The sequence below is a fragment of the Bombus impatiens genome, unplaced genomic scaffold (assembly GCF_000188095.3).
Source record: "Bombus impatiens unplaced genomic scaffold, BIMP_2.2 scf_0377, whole genome shotgun sequence".
NCBI classification, from domain to species: domain Eukaryota; kingdom Metazoa; phylum Arthropoda; class Insecta; order Hymenoptera; family Apidae; genus Bombus; species Bombus impatiens.
This window is the reverse complement of record NT_176796.1, coordinates 259,373-283,395: the sequence shown is the minus strand read 5'-3', so window position 1 is coordinate 283,395 and position 24,023 is coordinate 259,373. Positions and strand designations below refer to the sequence as shown.

At 40.7% G+C, this 24,023-nt stretch overlaps 2 protein-coding genes across 3 annotated transcripts in view; both read left to right on the top strand.

Moving 5' to 3' along the window:
- The window catches only part of LOC100749529 (neuroligin-1), a 50,738-nt gene extending 49,821 nt beyond the window's left edge, over positions 1-917 (top strand). Inside the window, exons 9-10 of one of the 2 annotated variants that reach the window (XR_004461815.1) lie at positions 1-506; positions 539-917. Coding sequence is in view for 1 of the 2 variants with exons in the window: in XM_033320959.1 (XP_033176850.1) it covers positions 22-239 (218 nt within the window). In the remaining variant the exon portion in view is untranslated. Of the gene's footprint in view, positions 507-538 lie in introns of those variants that run through there. The other variant, XM_033320959.1, reaches the window with a different exon arrangement.
- Positions 918-16,105: 15,188 nt separating this feature from the next.
- The window catches only part of LOC100746500 (sodium/hydrogen exchanger 9B2), a 92,848-nt gene continuing 84,930 nt past the window's right edge, over positions 16,106-24,023 (top strand). The window contains exon 1 of the mRNA XM_024367967.2: positions 16,106-16,495. Coding sequence (XP_024223735.1) covers positions 16,470-16,495 — 26 coding nt within the window. The 5' untranslated portion in view covers positions 16,106-16,469. The remainder of the gene's footprint in view (positions 16,496-24,023) is intronic.

The window sequence follows — 24,023 nt, the reverse complement described above, 5'->3', positions numbered from 1 at the left end:
AGGACGAAGACGACGACGACGACGACGACGACGACGACGACGATGACGACGACGACGACGGCGACGACGACGGGGATAGCGGCAGCGACGATAACGACGACGAGAATCTTCCAGAACCTCCACCGCCTCCGAAAGCTCCAGCACCCAACGTCAGCCTGTCCTGTCCAGGAATCCTCAGGCAACCTGGCACACCCGGTAGCGCCAAGAAACGTGTTCAGATCCAAGAAATTTCCGTATGAGGAGAGTACCTTCTTGCAATCTCTTTTTGCCGAAAACTCGTTCACCGGCCCATTCCGACCATTCGTAGTAAACCCGTCGAGCGATCCTCGATCGTCGCTACTGCTGGCGGTAGTCGACCAACAGCTTCGACCAAGAAGAAATTCAGCGTTTCGAGCGTTCCAAGCCAAAGTCCGTTGTTGCAACGCGCCATAACTTTCAGACGTTGCATATTCGGCTCTGTCGGGAGTTTCTTCGCGCTTAAGAATTTGAGATTCTGCATAGGCCTACGACGTTCGGGAGACATCGTGCGCGTTCGAAGGTTGCAAGAGGATTGGCAGTTTCAAGCGCGTGCTTTCGAAAGAGAAAAGTCGGCGTTTACGGTTTTACGTCGCGCTCGAGAGAATATTCGTAGCCGAAGATCGACGCCAGTTTCGCATCTATCTTCGAAGAATCGATAAACGGATTAACGAAGACACGTAAGACGGCAAATAAAAGCACAAATCGATGGCCTTAAAAGAATTCGATACTCGAAGCGATATAATAGACGCGACGGGAAGCAACGTCAAAGTCGAATCAGGCAACCCACGTTCCTACGAGATTCGACGGGGAGATATTTTCCAATATTTCTCACAACTCGACGAAAAGCGGAGAAAAGGAGGAAGCAACGGAACGGACAAGCGATAACGACGTATAAACAACAACGGAGGACAACGCAGCGTCCGCCACTGGAGAGAATTTTTGGCAACGATTTTATTGGTTGTTGACCGCGTGAATATATTTCGTACGTTCAAATTTATCATAGATCCATCGAATTTAAATTTAAACGGTGCTCGATTTGCTTGACCGAGTTTGTTCGAGCACGAGCGATATCGAGAAGTCGTCAAGTTTTACGATATCCTTCCTTCAGGCAGGAAAACAGAAGGAGAAAGGAGACGCAGGATTTTTTTAAAGATCTCGCACAAAAAGCATCGACTCTTTGTCTTCCTCCTTCGAAAGCTATACAAGGTGGACGGTGAAGAATCAGAGAGAAGTTGGATAGAAAAAAAACGAGGAACGACGGATGGATATCGACAGAGTCGGCGTCGAGCAGAAGTTGAACCGTCGCCGAGAGTCGTCGCGACGCTCGACACTGTGAAACGAGGGGATTGATATAATCTCAGGAACCCAAAAGACAAGGCGCGCGCCGAGGGAGTCCAGCAGGATACCTCGGGCTTCCTTCATCCGGATTTGTCGGAGCACTAAGTGGAATTATTCGAGGAATTGGAAGGTCTGACCTCGGCTTTCCGGATCTCGTTTTCTTTTTCGGTCGAGAGCAGGAAGTCGTACGGGAGGAAATGGACCTGATCAAGCGAAACTCTGCAGGTTCGCCACGAAAGGAGCCTGCTAGCTAACGAATTGATGAATCTGAAGTTCTCGTCAGTGTAATCGCGAGTGTTCTTAGTTACATACGTGTAAAAGGGAGCGAGAAAAGGAGAGAGATAGACAGATAGATAGATAGATAGATAGATAGAGCGAGTGAGAGAGAGAGAGAGAGAGAGAGAGAGAGCGAGAAAGAGCGAGAGTGAGAGAGTGAGAGACAAGAGGAAAAATCGTAGTGCGAGTGTCAGAGTGACAGAGGATGAGAATGAAACGAATAACAGTTGGTGAAGTAGGAAATATAAATTGTATATTATATTCGATGCCAGGGAATATGATTGGAACGTTGGAAGAAAAAAGTGGATTCATCCTGAGCGTATGTTTTCGTTTCTCCTTGGAGCGTGCCGACAGGGACGGTTCCCGTCGAATTTCGGATTGTTTGGATGAAATTTTGCTTTCTGCCTCGTTCCATATTTATTTTCTCATCTCCTAGTATGTACGTACATGCGTTTCAAGTATATTCGTTTGTAACTTAATTTCGAACGTACGATCCAACTATGCGTTTGATCTATTTTTCTTTATAAGAAAATTGCTGTTACAAAATGATTCTTACTACGTTCGAAGATACGCTAACAGTTGCCCTGTTTTCCGACATCCGACTATTTATTTGATAAGGAAACGTATCTCGCGATAAACTTGGCTGGTATTATCGAACGTTTAATTTATTCTGTATAAACGGTATGAATATTCTTCTCGAAATAAATGATATCGGTTGACGTTGATATAGACGCAAACCGTAAGGACTTTCATCGTCGATGAAGCTGCCGATCGTTAATTTTGAGAATGTCGCGTTCTCTTTCAAGCGTTGACAAATGCCGGTGTTTACGAGCGACGTTCCTCGCTGTTCCTCGTTCCCTCCGACAAATTAGCCTTGATTAAGTTTCGCCGAATAGTGGAACGAGGTTAGCCGTTTGTCAAGTTGATAACAAAAACGTTCAGCACCTGATTTACGCGAAATCTATTCATTTTAAATTAAACGTTTCGTGTCAAAGTATTTACAGCGTTTAAGAATTGTAACGATCGAGAGATTAGATGGTAATGCACGATATGGCATTTACCTCTTTGAGCGAAGAAACGTGTAAGTTAAGATACCCGACGCGAAAGTTTCTATTCGATATCAAGTAGTAGTAACAGACAACGATAGTCAGACGCGAAAGTAGCCACACAATGAGACTTTAACATTACGAAATGGATGAAATGCGTCTTTCCTAGAATATCTACAATTACGTTTAACAAATTTGAATATCCTACTTGTTATAAGCAAATTGTTTCGATTACAGTTAAAGTTTATGATATTAAAAAATTTTCAGCTAAAATTAGACTTTGATCGTTTTCGCGAGGCGAAATAGAAATTAAAACAACCGAGGTTAGTTTTCCTTCCGTTACGATAAGCAACTTTTTAATTATTTCGTTTCCTTCTTCACGGTTGTTTGAAAGTTATTCTTGCTTTTTAAAGCATTTCCCGAGAAACGCAAACGGAAAATTCAAATCAAAGACCGCCACCTCTAACCAACTCAACCTAAACTCAAACCACTAGCTCCTTCCTCTCGATTCGTCGTTCTATCAACGCACCTACCTCCGGCAAATTTTCTATTACACCTTTTTCCTAATATCCCTCTAAGAAACATTTTTCGTTATCCGTTTTACTTTTCTTTCTTTTTCTTTCTTTTTACTTTTTTTTTTGTATCGGGGATAGAGGCAACTGCGATCGAGAAACGCGAAGCTAACGATCGATACCGGAAACAAGAGGCAGTCGGATCGCGATAACGAAGGAGAAACGAGTCGTTGCGAGCTTTCGTGCGAGTTTGGAACGTAACGAAAGAGCGAAAAAAGAAAAAAAGAAAAAAACTGGAAGAGAGGGGAAAAAAGGAGACCGCGTGTGGGGCCAGCCGTAAGTAAAATCTAACTACTAATTTAGTTTAGGCGAACAACGCCCGCCGTCGTGAAAAATTTCGTGTATCTTTGCGCCCGGGAAAAATTGTCGATCTCATCGGAACGACTTTTCGAGCCTCGACGTGGTTTGAATTTTGAACGAAAGAAACGAAGGAAAATTGCGAAACAAATTTTGCGTGGTCGTGCGTGTGCGTGTGTGTGCTTGCGAGAAGCAGAGAGAAAGAAGTTGGAATGTCCTGTCGTTGAAAAACTTTCGTCGATGAATCGACGGATCCTCGATTTCGATCATATGTTCGCGCGTTTCTTCCTCGACGATCCTTTCGAACGATGGTCGATGTTCGTTGAAACGTACCTCTGAATTTTCAGAAAGTTTCCAGAAAGGGATCCGGGATTCTCGATGAATTAACGCGCGAAACACCGATGTCTTCAGCGTCATTTACATACAGAATCGTACGCGTGTACGCGTGCATACACACGCACACGTACACGATTATCAATGTTTGGAATGTTGGGATTTGTTTAAATAAATACTTAAAGCATTTAAAACGTAAGCATGGTTGGTACTTTGACTAAAATTCTTGATACGCGCGATCTTTCCCCGTTGTCTTCGTTTTATGAGTCACGTTACTCGTATTTTACTTGTATTAATTTACGTTTGCGTTCCGCATTACGATGATTTGACGTGCTACGGATACGAACGACAATTTCGTCCACTTTTTTTTTATTAATCTTATCTTTTATTTATTTTATATTTGTCGGATTTAGTTTATCCATTTTACATAATTTCATGTCGTTTTTGTGCCCTAATTGTAGACATTCGTAGATCGATCGAAACTCTTCCTAGCCAGCACGCGTGACCACGTCGCATCGTTTGCTGCTGATCCGAATAGGTAAGTGCTAATCTCGTTTTATAATATCGTTATTTTACGTGGAAATTAAGCATTTGGCTGCAACGAACATTTCAAATATCTATGCAAAGGTTAAGCAACGTTTCTCATCGATCTTGCAAATTTTGCTCGATAAATCGTTCGTTGTCTTTGTTAAATAAGACTTTGTTAAAGCGATGCACTATGCAACACAAGTAAAAGTTAAAAGCAAAGGTAAAAGTTTGAAGCTCTTACAATATAGGGAAAAACGCCACGTTGTTGCCACGTTTAAAGAAATGTACTTACGAGTATATGTAAATAATAGAATCGTTCTTTCGTTACGTACGAATATCTTCCTCTATCGCAATCACCAAGTTCCTTCAAATTTCTTTAAGATCCATTGGTTGTAGCGTTTCTCAGAAACCTTGAACGGATTATTTTTCTCATACGCAAACGCGTACGGTAGAAAATTTCTTTAATTAATTACGTTTAATCGATTAACGCAATTACCTTCGTCAAGAGTCTATTAGCTATTACCAGTTTGGTGGGATCGAGCTAAAGCTCTCCTTCGAATCAACGGTTAACCTCTCGGAATCCACGAGTGGGTATAAATTCTGTTTGCCATTACTTGGAAACTCCTCTTACTTGCCGCATCGTCACATTGCCGCCGTTCATTTTCGACAAGGACTTTCAGCTATGCGTTACGCTTTCGGCTACAAGTTCATGCAGCAAACGTTGATTTCCTTTTAACATCGTAAAGCATACTGCGCGATATTCGGAATACGAATTAAAACGTAGTTCAATGACGAAAACCTCATAGAGAATTTGACAAAATTCACTTTACCTGTATCTCTAAACCGGTTTACTTCCATTTGCGAGGAAATCGAACCGTTTCTTTGAATTCTTCGCTAAACCATAGCGCCACAACGAAAATCGTAACGAACCCTATCTTGAAAACCATTTGGAATCTCCGTTCTTCATTTTTCTTGCGGCCAATTAGCTTACTCCGATCTCGACCTACGATTCAACGAACTACTTTCAACCTGAACGAACTGAATTCCACCCTAGAGAAAGAAAGGAAGAAAGAAGGAAGGAAGGAAGGAAGAAAAGGAGGAAAGAAAGAAAGAAAGAAAGAAAGAAAGAAAGAAATGAAAAAGACGAAACAACAGGCGGTAAAAATGAGAATAAACGGTAACTGCGAAAATAAATTCCAAGAGTCTGACTGCTTTGAGCTCAAACAAGCTGCAAAAAAAAAAAAGAGAAAAAATACAGCTCAGAGAAGAGATAACAAACGGAATCCAAGGGAGAGGCAGGTCGAAAAACACGGGGCGTCTCGCGTGAAAGGTGCGCGAAAGGAGAGGTGGCAGAGAGGACAGACGTCCTCTTTCTCCTACACCTCGTTCTCGTCTTCGTTCTTCTCTCCCGAGGCGGTGCTCCGTTTCCTCGCGAAGCGCCCGGGTTCGTTTCGATCACGGTGCAAGCAGGCCGTTCCTCCTTGAGGATCCTCTCGCCACCGTCGGCGACGCCAGCTGCCGTGAAAACCACGGAGACACTCGATGTTTTAGGGTAATGGAAATTCCGGTCCCCTCGCGGCTCCTCGAGAACGAGCAATCTCGAGGATCGTTTCTGGCTCGGCTATATACCGCACCTCCTTGGCCTGCCAAAGTGGCACGTGTGACGAACCCGCGTCTACGTGTGAGTTCGGTATCTGAAACTGTACGTGGCTACGTGCGCTTGTGTGCTGTATTTCTTAGTGTGCAGAATGTGCCTGGAACATCGAACTTTTCCAACCACGTACGTACATGCAGAACGAAGGAATTAATCGTATTCCGTTGAACCTTCTGCAATTGTACGAGTAATTTACTACGATTATTACGATTAAAAGAACGCGCGGTATATCCGTAGTAAACACAGTGGTACAGCGACAAACGAATGAAAGAAGAGATTTTCAAAATATCAGGTATACAGGACGTTTCGTTTATTTCGTCCACTTTAAATGTAAACACGTACATTGAACTTGAAATGATTTTGAGTAGAAAATTCCTGATAATTTGTAGCGAAGTAAGGAATTGAACGTTTCATTATGTTTGCTCGAAATTTGTATTATTTTACGCGAGACGGTAAAGTATATAAAACTCCGATCGTAAGTATCAAGACGATCGCTAGTCCTGTATGAAACGTGGCGATGTTCGACCACTGATACGAATCGTTAGCGAGACGGTTAAAAGAACGCGTAAAGATTTTTTATATCGATATAAGAGAAATCGAAAATATGCGGATACAGAAATGGAACGGACTTGTCAGAATATGGTATAAGCTAATGACAAGCGGGTAAGTGGTGAACATTTCAAGACTACGAAGATCGTAATCGCTCGAAACAAGAAGCAAAGGATCGTGTCTGGAAATATTCGACCGACCGAAGCACGGCGCCATTAGTTGAAAAAGAACGAGCATCGTTCGGCTCTCGTTCGTCCCTTTCCGCCGCTTTTCCTTCGACACGGCGCACATCCTCTCGTCCTCCCGACGACGACCGCGACGTCGATGAGGCTCGTATCGACGTCTCGTGGTCTTCCTTGCGGAGGGTGGCCGAAGCTCGAGCTTTAATGGGGTGCTTGCCGCCTCTTAAGGGCCGAGCCAACGAGATCTGCCGCGGGCTGAAGTATAATTAGTCATGCCATACAGTCGGTGGCATAGACCGAGTGTACGGACCGATATATGTATACCGGGCATGTTACGGCTATAACGCCGCTACGGTTCGAAAGCAAATGCGCGTCACCGCGAGCGCGCCAACAATCTCTGTAACGAAAGGGTTTCACGTTCCAAGTTCTAGTTCAAAAGTTGGTAAATTCCAAAAATCGTCATATAAACAGAAATTTGACTACGAGAAAAATTTCGAAACGCGAATTCTCGGATAATGTTCGAGTTAGCTTTCGGTGAAAGCAGCTTGCTACCGCCCGATCGTTAAAAGCGGCAAGCACGTATTCTCTCCCTTGGGTCCTCTGAATGGTCGGTAGCAGTTTGGCGGATCGGATTACCCATATTGCCGCATCCTCGGATTCATCAGCGAGCCGATAATCCAGGATCCTTCCAGGCTTCGAGACGCACAGCGGATCCACGTCGCATTTACTCCCAGGTCGTGATCGAGAATAGCAGCACCTGCTTGTTCCGATTGATTCGCGATGATTTAAGTGGTCCAGTCCCATCACCCTGTAAATATAAATACTCGGCTCTTTTTGCCCTTTTTCTCTATGCTTGACGGCTCGCTGTTTTCGCGATCCGTCTAAGCTTTCCATCCGTTGAACCAGCTTTCAAACACGATCCACGTTTCTATGTTGATCGCGTTCTCGATAGTCCAGTGCGCCGCAAACGCCGCGTCGTCACTTTCAAGGCGTCGTCCTCGAAAATCGTCCGAACTTTCGTATCACACGGAGCTTTCGCCGATCGCGTAGAAACGCCACAGGTTCCAGCGATCGAACGAAAAGAATCTTCTCGGCATACAGAGACGGCCTCGGTCTCTCGGCATTCGGACAGAATCGTGGAATTCCTCGTTGGTCGATCGATGGTTCACTATCGGGGCTCCGCTTCCCTTCGACGCGAACAAATTACCCAAGATTAATTCGCCAGGTAATAAAGTGTTTTGTCGAATCGCGAGTACGTAAATCGATACGAAGAAGCGAGAAAGAAAGTTATTCGGCATCTCGTAATTCGGTATTGCGTTCATTTCGATCAGTTTCGGAGGATGCAGCTGGCTACTGATTCTTATTAATTTTTGGGACCTGTATTACAAAGGTCTCGCGATAAATATCGTGGCCGGTACAACGGCGTAATTGTATTTCAGGTATCCGGAAGTCGCGTAATTTTATTGCAACAACTACGAACGTGTTGCCGCCATACGACCGTATTGTAAATCGTACTGTAAACCGTACTGTAAACCGTACTGTAAACCGTACTATAAACCGTACTTGACTATTCGCCGTTTTCTCCTATCAAACTTGTCTTACTTGCCACGATGGTCTGTCCTTTGCCGAGTCGTGCAGCTAATTGATTCGAACTTCCAGCGATCTTGAACAGCTATGGATGCAGGATGAATGGCGGTGAATCGAAGAACATGCGCTCCTTCTCGCGAAACTTCATCGTCGACTTGAATAGGATACGAACGTCTTACCAAGTTTTAAAATAACAGACACGCTGCAACATTTCAACTCCCTTTTATCCGTCTTTACAATTGTTACATCGAAATTATCCGACTTCTTCTCTATTCACTCGTTGTGTCGTATCGTCTGGATAGAGGGACGCTTTCATTTTTGGGCTTTCGATTCGATTCGTTTCGTGAGATGCGCTTCGACGAAGAACAAAGTACAGCGTTCGAGCTTTGCTGCAAGACTGAGCGATGACCTCGTTTGTACTAATTGATCGCTGACGTACAGTAGCTTTGCGAGATAAACGACAAATAAACGGATCGTATGTCGACTGTAAAGCGCTATCGATCAGGAACGCCTTCTTCCATTATCGTACTCGACGTACGAGTAATTATGATTATCGGTGAAAAGGTGGCAACAGACGGCCTGAAATATCGCATCAAGATAAATATCGTTAAGCACCGAGTATTGGAAATCCTGGACGATATTTAATCAGATTCGTATCGTAAATTTAAAAATATCAACCTTTGCCGTAATTTTATGGATCCGGGATGTACACATTTTCGATTAAATTTACCTTTAGAGGAAGTAAAATTATTAACCGTCCTTCTTTTTTCGCCCAATAGTTCTCAGCGCGCAGAATCGAAAAACGCTGGATTCTACGTACGCGCATCTTTCGAACCGCCAGTTAAATTCTTTAGTTAAAATAGATAGAGAGGATTTGGAAGGCAGCGTCGAAACAAAAAAAAAAAGAAAAAGAAAAAAGAAAGAAAAAGATAGCACGGAGGAGAGCTTTCCGACGAAAGTACAATACATAGTATTTGGCTGGCACACGAGCACATGACACGAGCTAAGGCTTAAAGCATTTGACGGTCGTTTACGAGCAACATACTGGGCGTGCAGCGATAACACCTCCGTTATGGATATCACTCCGTTTTATGATCGTATGAAAGACATTTTTGAAATAAAATCCTGACGCTCTTTACCGTCGTTAAAGAGTACATTGTGATTCCTATACTTGCTCGCTTCGTTCCACGGTTCTTTGAAACTGGAATTTCGTTTATACCGTAATAAATAGAACGATCGACTGGTATTACGAATAAAAGTCACGGCCTTCCGTCCAAATCCTCCGACGTTTTATACTATATTTACTAATTACTACAAAATTCTATATCTTTATCTCGTTTAATTTCATAAGTATAGCAGCTTGAAAGATAAATTTCTTAAGAAAACCAAGTTACCAAGTAAGAAAGCCAATATTAATTCTGTGTTAAAAGTCGACTTCGGCAACTAGCAATTAAGGCGGTTAGTCAGATGCGTACATATACTCGTATCGAATGATTCGCAGAGATAAACGTCGATGAGTTTGGTTGCTTAAAGTTTGAAAGGTAGAGCAAATATTTTCTCGAAGGTAATGTTCTCTCCTGCTTTATGAAGTGCACAGAGAGAGAGAGAGAGAGAGAGAGAGAGAGAAAGAGAGAGAGCGAACGAGAGAACCAAGGAGCTGTAACACTGGACTAAGACTGTAAACTCTGTTTACGACGATGTAAAAAACGCTTTTGACGCGAGCTTCTTATACCTCACGAGCTGGATGTAGTATAATATGGAGCTTAGGTCGTAAGTTCGTTTTACTTAGGATTTCAAAGGAACTGGTGTCTGACTTTTCGAAACGAAAATCTTACACGTTTCAAAGAAGTTGGGAAGTTAAATCGATTTTTAACAGACTTACGCGCAATTTGCAAGGCGAAGAAATAACCATCGACAAAATAAGACAACGTTGAACGATTCGAAAGGATTGTATATTAAAATAAGTACGAAATTATTGGATATAGGGGCTGAAATCCAAGTGAAATTTCTCATAAACATAATTTAGAAAAAATTCTCCGTAGGTTGTTTGCGTTTTGTTTATTATTTTATAGTAATTCGTATTACGGTTTATTACGTACGTTTAAATTTATAGCGATTTGAATAATTCTCAGTCCTATTATCAGAGAGCATCGTAGCCGCCTTCTCCATTCCGTGGCCTAAAGTTTCAAACGATATTTTGTACTTTTTTCTTGGAATCACGTCCGTTATCCCGCGTTACGTGCCAAATAAAATTTCATTTAGCACGATTTCCGTTTTAGCCGTTTCCCTCGACGATTCTAATATTTCCGAAATAAATCGTCTTTCTTTTCACGATACCTTTGTGCAGACAGCCGTAGCAATCTCACGAATGAATTCCGCGTGCAGCAGGTAATTAGATAATCGCAAAGTGGCAGTGGCGAACGCGAAGGAGGCTCATTGCCGGTGCTTGGGCGATTCTATAAAAGCCAAGAGTATAAACCACGCCCGTCGTTACAGCTAACAAAGTGGATTAACGCGGCCGGTGGCGCTCTCGGCGCTCTCGGCGCTCTCGGCGCTCTATCCACCCTGTTCCATCCCCTAATAAACGAACCCTGTTCCGCCGAATAAACGAACAAACTTACCAAGGAAATTGTTCTCAGTCTTGCGTCGCTGTGTTCTGCCGCGACTAATTCTAAGTTCTAATAAAACTTCGGGAGAATTAGCGTGTGTTTTTCAGGAACGTGTATCGGAGAAACGATTCTTCGATCGAACGATACCCGAGTTGATTTTATCGTTTTTTCCCTTCATTTCGACGATGCAAATAGACTTGTTTCGCATTTCTTATAACGGATAGAATTATTCGTTAATACCAATTAAGACGCCTTTCAGATCAAATTAAAATTATCAAGCAGGATGTTTCGAAGAGGAAATAACAGAGATGATAATAAGACACGCGCACACATTCTCGTAATCTCCTGTTCGTAAACAGCTTATCAAGATCTATGCGACCTATCGAAAAACCGTCTTAGGTAATTGATAAATCAATATGGGCTGATCGGAAGGCAATGAGATCATTTTTCAGAGTTAACGTTCTAATGCAACGTACCAGGAACAGCATAAACGTAGAATAATAAAAACGTCGATTGTACTTAATAGCGATTGGAAAGCAATGAAACTCGCCGTTGATGAAATTAGTCAGTCGCGTAGTACGAGAGGTTTTTCTGTCGATAACGAGTCAAACGGCCGGTGGGAAAGGAAATTAAAGAGAAAAGGAGAGAAAAAAAGACGGTGGGGGGAAAAAGCGATCGTCGAGTGAAATAACAGAAGCTTGGCGGATTTATATCGCGCAAAACTGAAAATTCTCTTTCGTTTACGTTCTTTCACGGCCCGCCGAACTGGATTCGACGAGGGCCATTTAAATCGTTCGACCAACATCGATTCCATCCGATCCATGGACGCGCGCCTACGTACGCAGACAAATGAGTGATTACTGGGAATATATCAGGTGGAACGCGTGTCCCCGGAATGGAACGTTTCATTCGTCAAACGGGGACAATATTGTTCCGAATCCCAATGACTCGGACGCTCCCCTTTTTTCTCTCAGCTCCTCCGCTTCAAACAAATGGAATCTGAAATACGACCGACGGGAAACTCTGTCGGCCTTCTCCCTTCTGTCGCCGTTATTCTTCGAAAACGTCGATAAAGTGGTCGGCAGTGGTTACTAGCTGATATTCCAACATCGCACTGTTTCGCTTAATTAATAGCGAATATAAGTACTCGTTACTATTCTTACAAATGTCTTACAAATGTCTGGTTTTTATCGAATGTTTACTCTGGTTTGACGCAAAGACATCGAGACGGTGTCACCTTCGTTTTGAAATTTTAGCTAACCGGTCAGGTATGTAGGTTTAGACATTTCTACACAATGATCGTAGATCACAGATCATAGGCTATCTACGCTTACCGGTCTTGCAACGTTTAGTTCGCGCAAATTACGTTACGAATAAAAGTTCGAGACGCATTGCAACAGATGCGTTTGGCGTTTTCAATGATTTAGTTTAGTAACAGTTTACTGATAGTTTTTACCGATAGTTTATGAAGTAACTTGTTGGCACGAACGAACGACGGGTGAACGTACCGTAACGTTTCAAATCTTTTTTTTTTTAGGTGATTTAGGTCCAAATTAGGTAAATTAGGTAAAATATCGTACTGGCAGAATATCTTTTATCACACCTTTATCTTTCAGTCTTCTTTCACGGGCACTCCATATATCTGTAAAGGAATGAAAACTAATCGTTCGGTAGTTACACTTTGCGGAACAAATTTTACACATACGATTACATCGAACTTTATACGCTTCTTTCTATCTTTTTATCTCTTTATTATCTGCTTCTATCTCCTTGGTTTATCCTTACAGGACACGAGAAAACCAGCATTCACATCGAACTCTCTTCTTTCACATTCCTTTTGTTAAAGTTCGCGTTTAGAATAAAAAGTTTTATTAAAGAGAATAAAGCAGGCACTATCGAGGGTTTAGGCATTACGGAATACCGTTAAACCAAAAAACGTAGTTCATTCAATTTGACTTACAATAGAATCTGCCAAACCTTTATTTTAATGTTCGATAAAAGCGTAGACAAAGCGAGCTTTCGGATTAATGCAGCTCTTGCATACACGTATTTTCAACAATTGGAAAATCCCGTTGGCTATTCCCCTTTACGCTATTTTTAGAGATTTCGTTTAAATATCAATGCCTGTAATTCGAACAATGTATATCCGTTGATTCGATTTGATTAAAACGATCAACTTGTACTCCTATATCGGTTTATCTCTTTCGAATCGTAGAAAAAATATTTTTTTAGTTCGAGTTAGAAGCTCGTAAAACTTTGAGGATTTTGGTGTTCCACGAAGATAAAGATAGAAGCGTAAGTAAAATGGACTCGCTACGTTTCGAAAATAAATTTTGTTTTCGAAGCAACTTTTAACGAATATACGTCCAGATAGGTCTCCCCGGAATTTTTCTCGCTGACCTAATTGTAAGAAAGGAGGAACAAATGGACACGGCCGAGTAAAAGAAAAATAAAAAATGTATCCAGTTTGAACAAACAAGAAAAGTGTACGCATTATAAAAGTGTCACAACTCGAAACAATTCAATTGGAACGGTGTTAGCGAGTGTGTCAGAGAAACATCGAAATCGTCGATGATGGATTTCAACGGCTAAAAACGATCGTTGTTTCCTAGAGCTTATTCTTGTTGTCGACATCGTGCGTTTAGTAATTAATTCCTTTAAGCTTCCAGATAGTTGCTCGTTTCCCTTGAAAAACTTATTTCACTTGTGCGACTGTTACACGCGTGCGACGTATATTATCGGTCGCATCGTCGAACGGAAACGAGTTTCGTACTATTCCATTATTACTTTATTACCGCTGCTCCTTAAATTGTTCGTGTGTTCTACTCCTTCGCCGATCTCTTTGTTCGACTCATTCGTAATTCGTTGATCGAAAGAAATATCTAATCTTATCGTTGGACGAGACTTTATTCTTCTTAGAGAACTCCCTCCCTACAAGATGCTACGTGCTAGAAGATAGTTTTTACAATCGATTTTGGTTTACCACGAAATTCACGATTCATCGGTGTCGATAAAACTCCCGACAACTTATCTATTCTACGTGAAATCGCCAAACTCTATCCCGCTCGATTTCCTCTTTTTTCTTCCCTTTTCTTTTCACTGTCCTTTCGTCGAACCTTGGGAAAGCTGTGTTTTATTCGCTTATTTAATAGCTGACGATATGATACATAGCCGATAAACGATACAGCGTATATCTGTAAGGTGTTAAAGACTTTTGAACAAAATATATGTACTATTACGCAATAAGGTGATCGACAGAATTCTCGAATTATTTTAATCAGCAAATATCACGAGAACGTTACCCGTGTCTTTTTTAGGTTTTTCACCTTATTTCACTTTATCGAAATTGTTCAAACATCGAAGATTGATAAAGACAAAAATATTCGGTCAAAAAAGTAGCGTGATAATACACGTAAATTTAATTAACCTGTTCCTTTTACCAAGGAAATTGTCATTTTCATATCCCCTCCTTTCCTACGTTCCATTTCTTTCTCGGAATCCTTCCTTTTTCAACGACCGTATATATATATATGGGTATTGCGTGTCCTGGCGAACTAACGGCACCAGGAATCGAACGAATCGAGGCTAGCAGCGGAATTTCGCGAGCATCGCCGCGAATTTTATTGACCCCGCCGCAACGGTTAACAGCGGCGATGGCATGGTGGCGCGATTTCCGGAAATTCGCTTAGTATGACCCGCATCTTCGGCGTTCCTGCACCTGTTGAATTGGGACATCATCGATCGAGTGTCCTTACGGGCGGATGAATGCCACAGCCAAGAAGGGAGGGGTCGCTCGTTTCTTCGACTCGAGGCCACTGAATACAGCGATAAATTCAATGGGATACGAACTTCTCGACAGTTTTATCTGCTTCTTTGGGAGTTGGTCCGCGACAGTGGAGTTAATCGTAAGACGATAGGAACTGCGCTATCTCGCGTCTGTTGGAACGATTTAGACAGCGAATTCGTAAGACTAGCTAATCTGGCGGGCGCTTCGACGATCGATATCTCCTCCTATCGATGGACAGCAGAATCTAATGCTTTTAAAAAGGGCTTTAGTGATTTCGTGTTTCAATGGTTCAAAGGGTTTCAAGGGAAAGAACATGGCTGTACGCTCGAAAGACGGTGATTCCTATATTATTACGTAAGTTTGTTCGACAAGAAAATTCTGCGATCACATAGAATACCGATATTAAATCCGTCGTTCGGACATACGTTCGGCTTTTTATCGCTCTAACGCAAACGATCTATGTATCTAGGTCGTAGGACGGTTAAAATAATTTCTATTCTTTTTAATTGGTCTGTCTCGATATTGCTTGCTTTGCTCGTTCCTTACTCTTAGATTCGACAGCTCGCGTGTTCACAACGGAGCGATCCAACATTTCTAGAAAGTGATCGTTGACAAATATCTTAAATCAACGCGTATGTTAAAAATGGAAATTACCGGATGAAATGGACAAAGGGGTCACGATGTTTGTAAGAATGTGAATAATTTCACTGTAATTGGTTGACAACTCTGACAGTTGAACGCGATTTTAGATCAAAAACGAAAGAAAATTGCATTGTAATTATTACGCTTTATTATTACAGGATTATCCAATATCCAGGATGATATCAGTTATTAAGAAGAAAAAAAAGGAAAACGTGGCTTCGCAGCTTCGGGAGCGCGAGCATCATCGGGCGAAAATTCGAGGCTCGTTCATCGCATAAGTCAGGTATAGATTAATAATAGATTAACGACAGATTATAGAGCACAGCATCGTTTCCTCCTTATTCCGACGTGAAATTTAAAGTGCTTCGACCACTTCGATCAAACCGCTCTGTGTTCTCACCTAATTATGCTTCTAGCAACAGCTCATAGATAGCGCGCGACACGATATGATTTTAGTTTGTAGTAGTAAGCGTGCATGTGCGCCACTCTCTATGCCTCGCGAGTGCGTGTTCCGAGTCAAGCGGATAACCCTGTACACACGATGACTGCTCCATAATCAGAAATTCGTAAAGATAAAATTGGACATGCAAAACGGTATTATCGTAATTCGATATGTATGTCCGTGTTAGCAACGCGGTTCTCTCACGAGGACTGTAATTTTAAAAGTCACTTACGTTTAAGAGAGACACGAAAAACGGTTAAGCGAAATTTTAGATCGGAAGCAAACGATTTGGCCGTAGCTACCGTTTGTTTCGCGTCCGATAGTTGTTAACGCGTAGAAATATTTCATTAGACACGAGAATCGATAGAGGCGATAGGTCGGAACTTTACATAGTGTGAAAACAACGTTAGTGTAAATCGAGCTAGTATGACGGACGCGTACCGTCATTCTCTGCTTTGAAAGCCGGTTTACCGATTCGCGCGAGATCGAAATAATGCGTTACGTTTCTTGGCTCTCATTTTTATCTGTACCTCTCGGTGAATTCGTCGGAAATTGCGGTAACCTTGGATCCATTGTACGCGTCTCCGAGAGTCAAACAGAAGGAAGGTTATGGTCTTCGTTTGGACGGCGGAACAGTGAGTACTAGGTGTTATTTACTTATAACGTATTTTACCTTTATTAAATTTGATGCAGTAAATATAATATATAAATATAATAAGTGACTGATAAGCGTCTGGGCACTAGCGTTGCCATCGTTATTTCGTTTCTTTGCTACTATTACTAGATCGCGAGTATCTGCGTGAATTTACATTTTTATGAACAAAACAAAATTAGGATAAAACCCAAATAGAAATTTTACTTATTAAAAATTATAACAACCACTCTGAATATTTTTTACGTTATTGCGATATTACAAGAACATGTATCTGGTAATATTCTGTAATAGTCTGTCGCAACAGTCGACGATCAGTCGCGATCGCATCGTATTATTAATGACGGCGGAGCTGTAAATTCGTCTGCCAGATTACATCGAGAACTTACGAGAACTCGACACCTTTGGATAATTTTTTGTGCGCATATATAAAAAGCATTATTAAGAGGTAAAACGGCCTTTGCGGTGAATCGGTCGTTCCTAAACAGAATACAACAGCATTTAGTAAGCAAAAGTGGTAATTTTGCATATACGTACATATGTAGTCTATAAACAAAGTAAAAGTAAGTAAGTAAGACTTGTCCATTGTCTATTGTTCCAACAATATCTTCTCTATCGCGGTGTTTCTGATTCGAGTAGCGTTTCGAACTCGTATTCCTTTGCCCTTTCATCGTGTGGGAAGAAACATACGGTATCCTAAACACGTTGAAACATGTTAAAAAATGCTAAATATACAACTTTCGAATAACCTCGAAAATTTCTTATTTAGATCGTTGATATTAATATAAAAGATATTCTTATCATCGATCGTTTGCGTTTCGGTTATCTAAAAGGGCAAAAATTCGCAGACGCCGTGTACGATATATTAAACATAAATTGCTCTATATCTTGAAAATTAAAGCCGAACGGCGATTATATGTATAGAAAGATAGAGTAGATCGTAAGGAAACAGAACGTTTATCGCATGTCCTTCGTCGAGCGTAGTGAATTTCAAGTTAAGTTGCATTCGTGGCATTGAAACTGTTAACGTTAACTTGGTTATCGATCGTCGCTGAATCTTTAATTGTTCTTTCCGATAAAAGGCCAAGTGAATCGCTTCGGACAGAAGTTGCCAATATTTAATACATTCTGTGGTTTTACGTCGGGCGTGTACGTCGTCAACTTACACGTGTACCTATGCCGATTGCTACGCTTGTCAACATCGATCAAAGAAATAAGGAAGAGAGAGAGTTAATTCTATGATTATACATATAAAGATAGGTGATCATATATAAATCATATTTTTAACGATTCTAATGTTTAAGGTGAAACGTAGATCCTAAGAGTAGTAAGCTCGCGGAACGGCTCTGCGTAGCCGTGAATGGCTCGTTAAACGCGCTGCAGATATATCTGGTCCGATATCGATAATCGCCATCCGTATCGAATCGAATATTAAGCGACATTTACCGCGCATACAGGGAAGGAGGATTTGGGGTTGCGGGAATTGCGCGCGGTTTTGTTCGTAACCGCATAGATGAACATTCGGAAAAATGAACAGCTGAAATCGATGGCTAGGATTGTCCTATAACGGTGTGTATACACGAAGGAACACACAAATAATAATCTTCGTTTGCTAAAGACTATTTATCACGATAGTATTTGATACCAAAGCATTGAAATAACAACGAAATAAGGTATATAATATGTATAGGTTATAACGATCAGCACAGAGTATAGGCCAGGATAAAATAGGATGTATGATTTCAACAACTGCGTAAAACTAAAGTTCTAAAAGATGCCGAATCGGAGAAATGACAAACTTATTTTGAGTCTACTCGCGTTAGCGTTTTCGTCGTTATCGTTTTAGTTTTATTAATAATAAACTTTCTAAGAGACTTTCTTTCCTTGCATTGCGTGTTATTATTATTATCGCAGAGAAAAGAACGCGATAGATATTGCAAAGTTACATCTGGTGCCATTTTTCGGAACAAACTTTTAATACAGTGTCAAATGCCAAAGTTGAGACGACAGCTTTCAAACAATTGCCCCCTTAACTTCGTGCAATGCTCCCTTGATAAGACGAACTAGTTGAAAGCTGATAGAATTCTGTAAATAAATTACTCTCAGACCTAGACTATCGTAAAATCGATATTACGTCGTGCACCGGCAGTTACTACCGAGTATTTATACGTTGAAGAAAGTTGTCCGAAAATACAAGATGTATTTTCAAATTAAGTATCTTTCTTAATAATGTTTCGCGTTATTCGTCTAACCATTCGTTCGTTCAAAGCGTGCACAATAATGTTATTTTCGACGGAAAACTTAGTTTCCAAAAAATTAATTTTTGAGGAGAAGTCGGTCAAAAAAATTAATTCGCAGCTGAGAAGTTCGAAATTTGCGTATTAAATCCTATGTCACGTAGAACCTTCATAGAAATCAAAAATGTAGTCGTGGGATTATTAGACTTGCTACATGAATTATCCCCACAACGAGAACGGTGTGTTTTGTCGCCGTTTTCAAATCACAAAATCGAATCACATGATTAATCCTCACGGCGCGGTTAATAACATGTACACGTAATGACAATAACACTGAGAATGAGACATGACAATGAGAATTAAAAAATTCCAAAATCTATATCTGCACGACACGGAGTCAGCGATGCGAAATATTTCGATTTTGATCTCGTTCAAATTCGCGATATCTGCGTCTCGAGCAGAAGTATTTCACCTAGCACGGATGACTGAAATGTTATTTCACGCAATAGCTTGTATTTTTGCTATAACCGCATTTTGCTCGTAACAGGGGCGAAAGGGAAGGGTGGTGCACACTCGTGTAACGGTAAAACGAAAAATTGCTATCTGGTTGAATAAACTTGAAAAGACTCTCAACTATGTATTTGAGAATATGCGTTCTATATCCTGAAAAGAATCGCGAAAAATATTTAAACGAGAATTCTGATTCTTGAGACAAATCTTGCTTTCGCGCTCCCTTTCCTCTTTCTCTTTTCCAAATCGATCTATTTTCTAGTCCATTTTGAAAATGTAAATTCCACTCGTTCGTCGAGTTGTTCGAAGCAAAGAAAGTTGATAAAATATCGTTCCCGTTTTTTAGATGATTTATTACAAGTACATGTATCGTATGGAATAGTTATGGAATTAACGACGAATTATACATATATAAAGAAAAAAATACATAGATAATTGAAAAAGACGATGAGACGTCTTCTATTCTTCTACGACGAAGAGAAAAATATGTTATCCGCGAATAGAGATATTTAGGCCTTGTCATGAAAATTATATAGAAATTATCAATTAAGTTTGTTTCGGGATAAATAGGTCGGTACATTGTACAGCGGCGGTAGACACTGGGCTTGATTACTCTGCAAGGGATCGTCAAGATCAATTATAGGGATAATAGGTTATTCAGAGCATTTAGGTGCTTGCAACGTGCAGAAAATACGAGACGAATAAAAATCTGCACGAAGTAATATTTATAGAACGAGTCTTTTTCTTGATCCACTGTTAATTTTGTATATACGCAGTTCCGAGCAATATCGCGTATAACGCATAAACCAGATGGATTAAACATTCTTTGAGTCGGAATCGAATGAGAAACTGCTAACAACTACGTGTTATTACGCGTAATATCTTGTACCGATAATAACGAGGATTAGGGAATTATCTTAGTTCGCAAAGAGCATGGAAACTAAGATCACAAAAGTGCTATTACTCTGATATCACGGTACTCGTCTGCAGAGAATTAAAAGAAAGTATTTTGTCTTAAAATACTTTTCCAATAGCGAACACTTTGGTGAAACTGTAACAACGCCACGCGTCCCCTTTGATTTCCATGATTTTTGAATATGTCGTAAAGTTCAACGTTTCGAACAAAAACAGCTTTTCCTATACGTATAGTGACCGCGCGGACGTCCATAGTTCCAAGATACTCGAACGAAAAGTCTATCGATACCGTTACAGTAAATCGTACCTATAATCGCGCGTTTATGGCAGCGTATGGGTCAATATTGGTTTCCGATAGTCTCACGGCAACCAGACAAAACGAAAGCTAACTGTGCAAACTTACCTCAACTATAAACAAAAGATAAGAATTAGATTTGGGCTAAATGTTACTTTATTCGGCCACCGTGAGGCGGCCGGCTACCAACACCGACGCAATTATAGCCAGAATTCATTGTAATAAAATGTAAAGTAATCGGAAAAAATTTCACTTTGGTAGCGATTCTCGTCCATGTGCTAACGATCGATCCAAAAAACATCCAATTCTATCTAATATTTTGCGTTTCCCATTTGCTTCGTGTCGAAAACAGAAACGAAACGAGAGATAGGGAAGAAAAAGTAAAATAAGGAAAAAATTAATACCTTTTTTAATATAAAATTTCAATTAGAAAAACTACGAAATTGTTGGCAAATGGGCTAGAAGCGAAAGAAACACGTATCTCAGAATTACGCGACATTGCTGCTAACGTTATATATATACAAGTCGGGAAACAATGAAGATTTATCGACACTTATTTTCGTGAAACTGCACAGAGAAGCTACCTCCTCTCTGATTTCGGTGGTTTTGAAATATGTTATGAAATTTACCATCTTTAACATGTTTTCCCTGTACATGTAACCAGCGGTCGGCCTTGGCTTCCGAGATACGTATTCTGCGTATAGTTGCGTCTCCGTAGGCGGTGTATGCCGCCACCTTATCTTACGTTTATAGCGTGTATCCTCTACACATATATGTATAAACGAGGGTTGGGCGAGCTTAAACCCTAAACAGCTAAGCTAAAAACTAAGCCAAAAACTAAGCTGACTAAAAACTGTCCGCGATACATTTCAAACTCGTCGAAATCGGATAACCGGTAGCTTCTCTGCGAGTTTATCTAAGTAGAAATTAAGAAATTATTTAAAAGGTCAGGAGATTAAAAAATTGGTAATATAAAATTCGTCGACCGCTGATTGGGGAGGGAATGAAAAAAAGTGTGGTTATCAGTTTTAAAACGCAATCATTTCTGTAAGTAAAAATTCGCATCCGAATCAAATAGAGCGAGCTGGTCGGCAAGTTTTAATCCACGATCGTGGTATTGGCTTTTTTCTGACGCTTGATAAAATGTTTCCGAAGCCGCAGCTGTACCATTCGCATACGCTATCAATAATTCGCACGAACTGAAAAAATCGCGATTCCGCGTGATTGATCGCTGCCCGACGATCAGCTTTCGGGCGACGATCAACGGGGACGCGTATATGGAAAATAAAATGGAAATCGAATAACGACAGATAGAGACTAACTTTTCTACTTTTGATAGTAAAATGATCGTCCTTCGACGTACGATAAAAAGAACGTGTACGTTATGGCTCTAGCGATAGATACAGAGCTGGATAAATAACAGCTTGCTGGTATAAGATATTTCGACATTCGGATTAAGCGTTTAATTTAAGCGTTAATGATAGCAAGCTTCTCCGTGCACCAGCGACAATTTGTCGCTTACAAAAAGGCCATTCGTTTGTATGGACGTGCGCGCATTTGACGACGCGACTGCAGGATGACTTTATTTTTTGCTCTTTCTGTCTCTCCCTCCCTCTGCCTCTCCCTCTCATCGATCGAAAGTTCAATTTCTTCTTCTTTTTCTACAAACGTCATATATAAACGTCAAAGCGACACTTTTGTCGTTGGTGCGCGCACAGCCTAAAGCTGCGTCTACACTGTTATAGCGTAAATTTTACATATAACGTGTTTCTACTTGTATCACCTATTACAGGTGCGGATTCAGTTGCGTCCGCATATAAGAAAACGAGATCGGTCTTACCGTTGTGAAACATCCAGCTTGGACCTAGCTCGAATAACTGAAGGCTATTTTTAAAAATATGTAAACACGCACACGCATACATTTAATTTGACGATAGCAATGTATTTTATTAGATATTTTTCAATTAAAATAGATGGATGGCTGGTTTTAATTGTTCGTATGTCGCGGTATGCTTGTAATCGCAGAGGAAGACGAAACTTCTGTAATTAGCGAAAGAATAATTAATTTTAGTCGATCGTAATAGGAGTCAGCCTTTTCTAATAAGTAATCACTAAGTCTTAAATGCTTTTTTCATTTTTATCACCTTTCTTAATTTTATCCATTGATATTGGCGACAGGCTCGTTAAAATACTTGTGCTAATCGTTATGATTTTTAATTAACTGAAAATTTGGTCGAGACCGAGATAGAATTAAAATTACATTCAAATAGTTCGCGATCTTACAATTAGTTTATCGATTGATTACAAATTAAACGAAGTTCGAGTGAACTTTGGGGAAGTGGTACAGAGCTTCGACCAGCAATTAGTGGTCTTTCGCTTTCAATCGACGATCATCGACTTCAGTTATCGAGCTTCGATTTTAATAATTAGTTTTGATGAAAGCAAACTACGCGAGAACGTGGAATTCGTAATCAACGTCTAGTTTTCATAAATTGTGCGCGAAGTGAATTTGTTCGATAGGGACTTCCTCCGTATTTCCGCATGATTTTCCTATTCGCCATCCCCTTTATTTTTCGAAGGATGAACTCGAGATAAAAAATCGGTTAATTCTTAGCATAATCTTCTTAACGAAAGCACGAGAAATCACCGTTAGTACGCCGTGTAATGGTCGCGTAAACGAAAATACACGGCGAATAAATACGAAGGATAAACGAAATAACGCGTCCAGCCATTATCGTCCGTAAATACATGTGCGTGTACAAGGCGTCAATACGTATATGCACCTATATCGGCATGCCAACCAAATCGATCATTTATCTCTGATCTATTTGAAATTTATAATCGTGCCAACCGATTTGCAAACGATAGGTGTTGCACTTTAATTCGAAACGCGTTATCGGCTGCAACGTCAGCGACGCGAACGATCTCGTACGAATCGGATGTTTTCGACGGTATCTGCACTTCATCTCGTAATATTGGAACTGCGTACGAACGTAGCCTAGGACCACGATCTTTTTCTATGTTGCATCGCTGCAATTCGTCGCCAACTTTTTGTATCGTTACGTTAGAATTTCCGAGATACGGAGTTTACGGTACTTCTAAAAAGTAATTTTTGATGAACTTATACACCGTGGCTCTGAATTCTATCGAAGTAAGTGTTTTGATTTCATCGATGTTATTTGTATCTTTTATTCGCTATTCGATCAAATTTGTCGTAGAATTCCGTAAATTATGTAACAATCTATTAATATTCGCTTACGTACGAATGGTAAGTGTGGCGTAAAACGATGAATTTTTCCAGGAATTTCGTCGATCGAAATTCAGAAGGATCAGCGGTGCATTTCGCGAGATGATTATTCGTTGCAGCCTCGCCTCCGTTGCAGAGTAAATCTCAATGAAAGTGCGTAGAAGATTATCCGAAAATTAAAATTAATGGTCTGTATTTGCATTTTCATCGCAACGGCGAAGTTTAACGAACGGATGCCTAATAAAACCGAAACGGACGCGAAGAAAGAGTTTTCGTAGATTTATCAATCTTTTACCTTCCAGACTTG